General features: G+C 42.8%; 1 protein-coding gene across 1 annotated transcript; it reads right to left on the bottom strand.

Moving 5' to 3' along the window:
- Positions 1–3,286: 3,286 nt before the first annotated feature.
- On the bottom strand, positions 3,287–8,955 carry LOC106609469 (mitochondrial inner membrane protease ATP23 homolog). Its single transcript, XM_014208334.2, has 6 exons — positions 8,299–8,955; positions 7,979–8,024; positions 4,719–4,800; positions 4,475–4,612; positions 4,288–4,371; positions 3,287–4,003 (listed from the first exon to the last, which is right to left on the bottom strand). The coding sequence occupies exons 1-6, from the start codon at positions 8,447–8,449 to the stop codon at positions 3,800–3,802; spliced, it is 705 nt and encodes a 234-aa protein (XP_014063809.1). The 5' UTR covers positions 8,450–8,955; the 3' UTR covers positions 3,287–3,799.
- Between the last annotated feature and the right edge of the window lie 8 nt (positions 8,956–8,963).

Genomic DNA, 8,963 nt, shown 5'->3' with positions numbered 1-8,963 from the left:
ATTCAGTGACTATAGCTCATCGTTCAACACCATAGTACCCTCAAAGCTCATCACTAAGCTAAGGATCCTGGGACTAAACACCTCCCTCTGCAACTGGATCCTGGACTTCCTGACGGCCGCCCCCAGGTGGTGAGGGTAGGTAGCAACACATCTGCCACGCCAATCCTCAACACTGGAGCCCCCCAGGGGTGCCTGCTCAGTCCCCTCCTGTACTCCCTGTTCACCCACGATTGCATGGCCAGGCACAACTCCTACACCATCATTAAGTTTGCAGACGACACAACAGTGATAGGCCTGATCACCGACAACGACGAGACAGCCTATAGGGAGGAGGTCAGAGACCTGGCCGGGTGGTGCCAGAATAACAACCTATCCCTCAACGTAACCAAGACTAAGGAGATGATTGTGGACTACAGGAAAAGGAGGACCGTGTACGCCCCCATTCTCATCGACGGGGCTGTAGTGGAGCAGGTTGAGAGCTTTAAGTTCCTTGGTGTCCACATCACCAACAAACTAGAATGGTCCAAACACACCAAGACAGTCGTGAAGAGGGCACGACAAAGCCTATTCCCCCTCAGGAAACTAAAAAGATTTGGCATGGGTCCTGAGATCCTCAAAAGATTCTACAGCTGCAACATCGAGAGCATCCTGACTGGTTGCATCACTGTCTGGTATGGCAATTGCTCGGCCTCCGACCGCAAGGCACTACAGAGGGTAGTGCGTACGGCCCAGTACATCACTGGGGCTAAGCTGTCTGCCATCCAGGACATCTACACCAGGCAGTGTCAGAGGAAGGCCCTAAAAACTGTCAAAGACCCCAGCCACCCCAGTCATAGACTGTTCTCTTTACTACCGCATGGCAAGCTGTACCGGAATGCCAAGTCTAGGACAAAAAGGCTTCTCAACAGTTTTTACCCCAAAGCCATAAGACTCCTGAACAGGTAATCAAATGGCTACCCGGACTATTTGCATCGTGTCCCCCCCCCCAACCTCTCTTTTACGCTGCTGCTACTCTCTGTTTATCATATATGCACAGTCACTTTAACTATACATTCATGTACATATGCATCGAAGTCCACAAACGAAGGAAAGAGAAGGAATACAACGTGGCTGTTATGAGAGTGTACTCTGTTTACGCATGATCAGGGGTGTGTTCTTCCCTCGATTCTGTTGAAAAAAAAAAAATTAACGGACGCAAACGGAATAAAATGAGGATAAACATTCCTGAATTTGTCCAATAGAAACTCAGCTAGATGTAGGCAAGAGTGTACAACGCTGTATTGAATGTCACTGTCTGTCACCTCAAATTTGTCTCTCGACCTGTGTGCACCTACGTTGTAAACTTTAATTCATAGGCTAGGTTGTAGCAACCTCGTGATGGGTACAGGGAAAATTTGAGTATCATGTAGTTGCCTAAACCTATCGCTGTTACATTGAACTGGGTGAATGAAATATGAATGAGAGTCATCCAATATTCTGTAATAGAAATAAGGCCAGGTTCATGAAAAAATAATCGTCCTTCCTCATCTTAAACGGGACTGACCGCCACTGGTGAGAATTGTCTCTATAGTGCCTTCAGAAAGTATTCACACACCCTTTTCCACATTTTGTTGTGTTACAGCCCGAACAAAACATTTATGAAATTTAGATTTTGTTGTCACTGGCCTACACACAATACTCCATAATGTCAAAGTGGAATAATGTTTTTAGACATTTTTACAAATGAATAAAAAATGTAAAGCTGAAATGTCTTGAGTCTATAAGTATTCAACCCCTTTGTTATGTTGCCGGAGAGGAAGGAAACCGCTCAGTGATTTCACCATGAGGCCAATGGTGACTTTAAAACATTTACGGAGTTTAATGGCTGTGATAGGAGAAAACTGAGGATGGATCAACAACATTGTAATTACTCCACAATATTAACCTGAATGACAGAGGGAAAAGAAGGAAGCCTGTACAGAATAAAATTTTTCCCAAACATGCATCCTGTTTGCAATAAGGCACTAAAGTAAAACTGCCAATAATATTGGCAAAGAGATTAACTTTATGTCCTGAATACAAAGCGTTATGTTTCGGGCAAATCCAACACAACACATCACTGATTACCACTCTTCATATTATCAAGCATGGTGGTGGCTGCATAATGTTATTGGCGTACTTGCCATCTGCAAGGACAAGGAAGTATTTTTTTTTAAGAAATCTGAATAATGCTAAGCACAGGCAAAACCCAAGAGGAAAACCTGGTTCCGTCAGCTTTCCAACAGACACTGGAGATGCTTACCAAGATGACATTGAATGTTCTTAAGTGGCCTAGTATAAAGCGTTGACTTACATCTGCTTGAAAATCTATGGCAAGATTTAAAATTGACTGTCTAGCAATGATGAACAACCAACTTGACAGAGCTTGAATAATTTTCAAAAGAATGATGCGCAAATATTGTGATATCCAGGGATGCAAAACTCTTATTCGAGATTTATGGACAATTTATCCTTGCTCCAAAGATGTGGTCGGAGGCGCAGTATGGCTTGTGTGACGCAATTGCGGAGCCTGGCGGAGGCAAAATTGAGCTCTGTACTGCATCGGCGTGCGTCCCTCAAATGTTATAACAACACTGAGGGCTCCGTATAGCTCCGCATTGACATGATTGGTTGACAGTAGGTGAGGGCAGGAGGTCCTGTATAAACACAAACTCACTTCCTTGACAACAGCTCGGAGCTGCTCGGCGAAGCGCAAGTATGAATGCCCTGATTCTGCAGAGGCCATATAACCATAAATTCTGCACGGCCAATGCAGATTCAACATGCAGCGTCTTTCACCCAGAAAGACTCACAGCTTTCATCGCTGACAAAGGTGATTCTAGCATGTATTGACTCAAAGGGTTAATAAATACATAAGTAATGTTTTATTTTTCATATTTTTACACATTTTAATCCTACTTTGGAACACAATTTTATTTATTTTTAAGTCGAAGGGCGTGCATACTTTCAGAAGGCACTGTATATTAAGGTCTTGAGAAGTAACATCACTTGCCCAACTTGTTCAAGAAATGATTTGCTCATTTGATGGATAAAGGAATGATGCTAACATGGACTAATGCATGCTTCTTGATAACATATTTCTTGATAACATAAAACATGCTTATTTAGATTTCATACCGTCTTCGGGAATGCTGTGTCTGTTTAATGTAACTTGGGTATTAACTGAGCACTTTGTAGAATTCGTTTTTGAAACGTCTTTGTCAATTCATAAATGCTAATGCGATAATAATCAAGGATCAATATCATATTATTCATAATAATCACATATTTATTTCAACAGGTTGACTTATTCAGTACAGTACAATAAAATCTATTTACAGTGAACTCCCAGTTCAGTCACATGTTCAGTCACATTTCCCCTTGGAAATTTGTCCCCACCTTTCAGTCTTGAAATAAGTTTTAGAGGCATAATATACCCTTCATAAACACCAAACTTTGGAACCTCTCTAAAAGGATGACAAAAAAAATATTTGGGTCACATCAATGTTCAAAAGGAAACCACTCCATCACATTCTTTAGTTATAGCATTAGAGTCCACAAAAGTGTGCCATAAAAACATATAATTTATTATATCCTTTGATTTATTTAAATGACAGAGAGAAAGAACTCTGAATATTTCCCTTCAGGAGGTAATTTCATACCATTTTTGACATAGTCATTCGGCTGAGGGCAGTGGTAGGTTGCCCAGCTTTCTGCAAAGATCCTCACAATAGCACCCATGGAAATTAAATTACAATTAATTTGTGCATGTAACAACACATTAAAGGTTTGCGTAATACCGATCTCGGTTCTCAAAATCTCTGTAGGCAAAATTGGCATCCTTCTTGTCATGTGGGATGCGGCCAAAGGGGGCGTGGTCATTGAAGCAGGTATCGAATACCTCATCCACCACTTTCTCTGCCTCCTCTCGGCTCACCTTCCTAACAGCAAGGATGGAGCGCAAGGCACGTCCCCGAACACATTCCTGATAGGTAGTAGTGGATGGGTTAGGTAGCGAGTTCTTCATGTGAATATTGGCCATCATAAACACTTCTTGTTAATCGCTAAGCACTGAAAAAGGCAGTGCTATACTTGACATTACATTCAACTACAGTTTCAACTAAACCAGTTGTCAATTCAGACATACCAATTCACACGATTGGAAAAATCATGTTATGCTATACCATGAAGGATACTAGTTGACTGAAATACATGCAAGTAAGAATGTAATTTTGTTTGCAGTGAATTCACATAATCTCCAGATATTACCTGATGGTGCTTCTTGAGGCCAAAGTTGAACCTGGATACTTCATTGTGGAAGGAGCAATCTCCACTGAGATTGGCTGCTCGAATCTGAAAAATAAGAACCAAACAATTAACGACTTCCTTTAAAACACAATTAAAACTGAGCACAAACACAACGCCCATAACATGCACGTTTATCTCTTGGTCTCACCTCTGAGCAGGCCAAGTGCTTGAAGTTGTTAAACCAATCCACATGCGCCCGGCAGTGGTCAAAGGCATGGATGAGCTCATGTGTAACCACTCGGTTCATGTGGGACTGCTGGTGAATATTATTCTGACACAAAACAATCTAGAATTGGGAGTGGGAAAAAAAATGGTATCTTACAGATGTGATACAAAGTACATAGTGTAGCATGTGAACCTGTACACAAAGGTAACGGTTCTAGCTTTCTTACTTGTGATGACGTTGCATCGAAACCACCACTGACAGTCCCATCACAGTCTTCACAGGAGAAATGTCTGTCTTTGTACACTGCACTGAAGAGACAGGATAATACTTTACTAAGGGGCGCCATAATGAGGTCAAATGTACATTAGCATGAAAGTGTACATTAGCATAAAAAACGAACAATATAATGGCATGACATAGCTATTAAATCACATGTCAAACTCATTCCACGGAGGGCTGAGTGTCTGCGGGTTTCCGCTCAACCCCTGTACTTGACTGATGAATTAAGGTCAGTAATTAGTAAGGAACTCCCCTCACCCGACTGTCTAGATTTTAATCGAAAGGAGAAAAAAAAGAAGAAAAAAAAACACAGACACTCGGCCCTCCATAGAATGAGTTTTACACCCCTGTATTACATAGTGAGTACACAAAATATTAGGAACACCTGCTCTGTCCATTACAAACTGACCAAGTGAAAGCTTTGATCCTTTTTCGATGTCACTTGTTAAATTCACATCAGCGTAGATCAGTGGTATTCAAGGTCGTGGTTGCGACCCCACTAGGCGAACTGCAGTGTGGTCGCCAATTAAAAATGAATAAATAAATAATGAATACAAATATTAAGAGCACAGATTATTGTATGGGACAATGTACAAACGTTTTGGAGAAAGATCATTTGAAAGATACAATTAAGTAAATGTTTTTATTGGTTTATTTTCATTTTGATAAGAGATGATGATGCAATGAATTTAAGGTTATTTGTTGATCTGAATTTTCTTGGGGGGAAAAAAATGGGGTCCTCAGAAAGAGAAGAAGGGGCATTACCAGCAGTGTGGAAACATGCCATAGTGGTGCCAATTGTAAAACCGGGAAAAGAAGCATCACACCCGGGTTCATACAGACCCATAGCGTTGACCTCTGTACTGTGTTAAGTAATGGAAAGAATGGTCACAGACAAATTAGTACATATGTTTGAGAGTACATTTATGTTTTCCTCACACCAGAGCAGATTTAGGTTGGAACGGTGTGCTATGGACTCAGTGCTAGCACTGGACTGTGATATAAAGAAGGTGCTGGCCAACAAGCTGGCCAACAAGGAGGGAGTGGTGGCGGTGTTTCTGGACATTGAAAAGGCATACGACATGCTCTGGTAAGGGGGACACCTGCTGGAGCTGTATTCTGCTGGGGTGAGGGGTTGCTGTTTAATTGGATCCAGGATTCCTTGAAGAACCGGACCATACAGGTCAGAGTTGGTGGAGCTTATTCTGAGTTAGTGGGGATAGAGAAAGGGACACCGCAGGTAAGTGTAATTAGTCCAGTTTTGTTTAACATAAACGGTGAATTCCATGTTCCAGGATATTGGGCCTGGTTTTGGCCTTTTCCTGTTTTTCGATTATAGGGTGCTCTGGAAAAGAGGAAGGAATATCCTGTTTGTGGTCCAGAAGGTGCAAAAGGCATTGGAAAAGGTGGTGGACTGGGTAGATAGGTGGGGATTTAGAAATTAAGCAGCAAAGACCAAGTTTGTAATTTTGGGATATAAAAGAAAGAAGGTGGTGCAAGGGCTTTAAATGTATGGTTCACCGCTGGAACGGGTCAAGGCGTTCAAATTCCTGGGGGTTTGGTTGGAAGAGAATGACCTAGAGGATCCATGTGGGGGGAAAAAAATAGTTGAAAGGTACGGTAAAGTTATTAATATAATATGGTGCCTGTCAAGGATATCTTGGGGAGCAGACAGACGCTCCATAAAAATGATTTACCAAGCAATGATCCGCTCAGTGCTGGACTATGGGAGCCGGAATTTGGTTCGGCAGCAGCTACAACACTGCAGATGTTGGATGTGGTACAGGCAATTGCGCTGCAGTTGTGCTGTGGGGCATTTCCAACTACCCCTATCCCTGCATTGTTGATTGAAATGGAGGAGGTTGCAACAAGCTAAGCTGGCCATGCGCTATGGGATGAAAGTGCAGGGGCATGTATCATCTCACCCTGCAAGGTGTCTGTTGGGAGAGGCATGGGAATGGGGAGGAGAGGGAACTGGAGTGAGAAGAGGTAGGCCAATCTATGTGCCCCAAGTGCAGGAATGGGGGGTGGAGTCGGCAATGGGAGGTCTGGAAGTGGGGGTCCCTGTCTGCTGGCCGTATGTTCCTCGGTGGCTGTTGCCAGAGCCTGATGTTGACATGACCATTCTTGATGTAATAAGGGATAAGGACTGTAGAGAGCCTTCTCTGGTGGTTGAGGCCCATCTGCCATTGGCCTGGGGTCCCTACTTGCACATCTTCACAGATGGGAGAGCAGAGTTTGGGATACATGTTCCCCGGTTTCGGATACATCAGGGGAGGCGGCTGTCTGATGGAGTTTCAGTCTTCTCTGCTGAAATGCTAGCACTGGTGTAGGCATTGGGATGAGTGGAAGAAGTGGGGACTAAACTGTAATTTTGTGTTCAGACTCTGCAGCTAGCCTGGTTGCACTGAGAGAAGGGAAGTCAAAGGCACGCCCAGACCTGATAATAGAGCTGATGATGGCACTTTATAAAGTGGGGCAGAAAGGGTGTAAGGTAGGTATTCTGTGGGTCCCAACTCATGTTGGGGTAGGGGGAAATGAGGCAGCCGATATGGTGGCAAAGGCCGCTTTGAGGAGGGAGATGTGGTGGTCCCATTAGGGGGGATGGAATGTAGGAGCATCATAGCAGAGGGGTTGACCCAGGAGTGGCAATGTGAGTGGGAGAGAGAGGAGCGGGGTAGGCAGTTTTTCTCTATCCAGAATTCTGTGAGGAAGGGCAGTAGGTATCCGGAAAGGGAAAGGAGGGATGGGGTTCTGTTGACGAGGCTGAGGTTGGGGCATTGTGGATTGGGAAGTGGGTTATTGTTAGTGGAGAAACACCCAGATGGCAAGTGTGAGGAATGTGGGGAGGTAGAGACTGTACTACTGTGAAGCATGTTCTGTTATAGCAGACAGTATGCTGAGGATAGGATGATATTTTTCTGTGAGCTGACTGAGTTGGGTGTAACCACATTTTCACTTGTAACTATTTTGGGCTCAAATGACAGGCAGAGCAAAATAGCTGTTGTGGTTTCTTTATTCCACCGGCTTGCACCTAGGCTATTTAGATAATTAAGTGTGTTTTTCACACTCCAGCCTGAGAAAGGCAGCAATACGCATTACAGTGTCTAGTCTGCCAAAAACTGATAGGAGGAAGAAGAAGAATTATGGCAGCTGACAGCTGTGTTGAGTTGTGATTGATGATGATTGTGGCTGGCTGACACTTACCATCCTGAACTTTTCATGGCTCCAAGGAGAAGCTTTGCATATGGACCTGAAAGGGAGATAGAATGAGATTAGGCCTAATCAGTGCTGCACCATGACAGCAATCAGGTAATTCAACAGTTAGCGTATTGCTAACTCGCTTACTCATGACAGTCTCTTTATTGTTCAACGATTGCTAGCTAAGCTTGCTAGAAACATGGCTATGACGTATATGACAAATGTAAACACGGCATCAATGGTTACACGGTCATCTAGCTAACTACTGCCATGAGATATATTTTGGAGGATGACAGACATATCAGCTTGCTAGCCTGTTCGCTTACTTGTTTCCATTGCGAATTGTAGCATGACCTGACATTTGTGATTGAAAGTGAACAAGCTTTCTGCTATCGATCCCTTTTGGAACTTTCCCGAATTCCTCTCCGGGAATAGGTTATATCCATAGTCCTCTTCTTGCTGTTTAGTTTGATCCATTGCATGGAAATTGTTTCTAAAATAGCCACTTTTGCTTCTAGGAACAAGCACTGCCTAGCTTCGCGGGGTCATTCTTTGTTTTTCAAATCACGTGGTAAACCAGACCGAGGTCAAATTAGTTTTTACGGGATATTCGGTGGCGATTCGTATTTCAATCTTCAATAGCTCTTACACAGTGTGCCATGACTATGATAATGATATACTGTATTTTTCAAATCATATATATCGAGAAAAACCCACACCTTTTTTTTCTATCCACCCATGCTGATTCAGAATATACCATTTTCATAGGCACGGCATGCTTGGATCAATAGCTATTGACAAGAGAAAACAGAATATCTATTATAAAACTAATTTTACCTTGTAAGCCAGAGGTGAACGATTCAATTAATGTCTGCAACAACATTGTTGCTAGCTAGTTTTAACAGAAAATACATTAGCTTTTTCTAATATAATTGCAAACAAGGTTTATTGAAACACATTACTCCATGCATTGGCAAGTGACATTGACTGT

The sequence above is a fragment of the Salmo salar genome, chromosome ssa07 (assembly GCF_905237065.1).
Source record: "Salmo salar chromosome ssa07, Ssal_v3.1, whole genome shotgun sequence".
In the NCBI taxonomy this organism is placed as follows: domain Eukaryota; kingdom Metazoa; phylum Chordata; class Actinopteri; order Salmoniformes; family Salmonidae; genus Salmo; species Salmo salar.
The sequence above is the reverse complement of the archived record's forward strand: the minus strand, read 5'-3'. Positions and strand labels throughout refer to the sequence as shown.

Excerpts from the sequence above, each read along its gene's own strand:
- LOC106609469 (XM_014208334.2), bottom strand. The coding sequence starts at position 8,449 with ATGGATCAAACTAAACAGCAAGAAGAGGACTATGGATATAACCTATTC. Across the intron at positions 8,025-8,298 it reads ACAATTCGCAATGGAAACAA|GTCCATATGCAAAGCTTCTC; the intron begins GTAAGCGAACAG and ends TCTCCCTTTCAG. Across the intron at positions 4,372-4,474 it reads AGCACTTGGCCTGCTCAGAG|ATTCGAGCAGCCAATCTCAG; the intron begins GTGAGACCAAGA and ends CTTATTTTTCAG.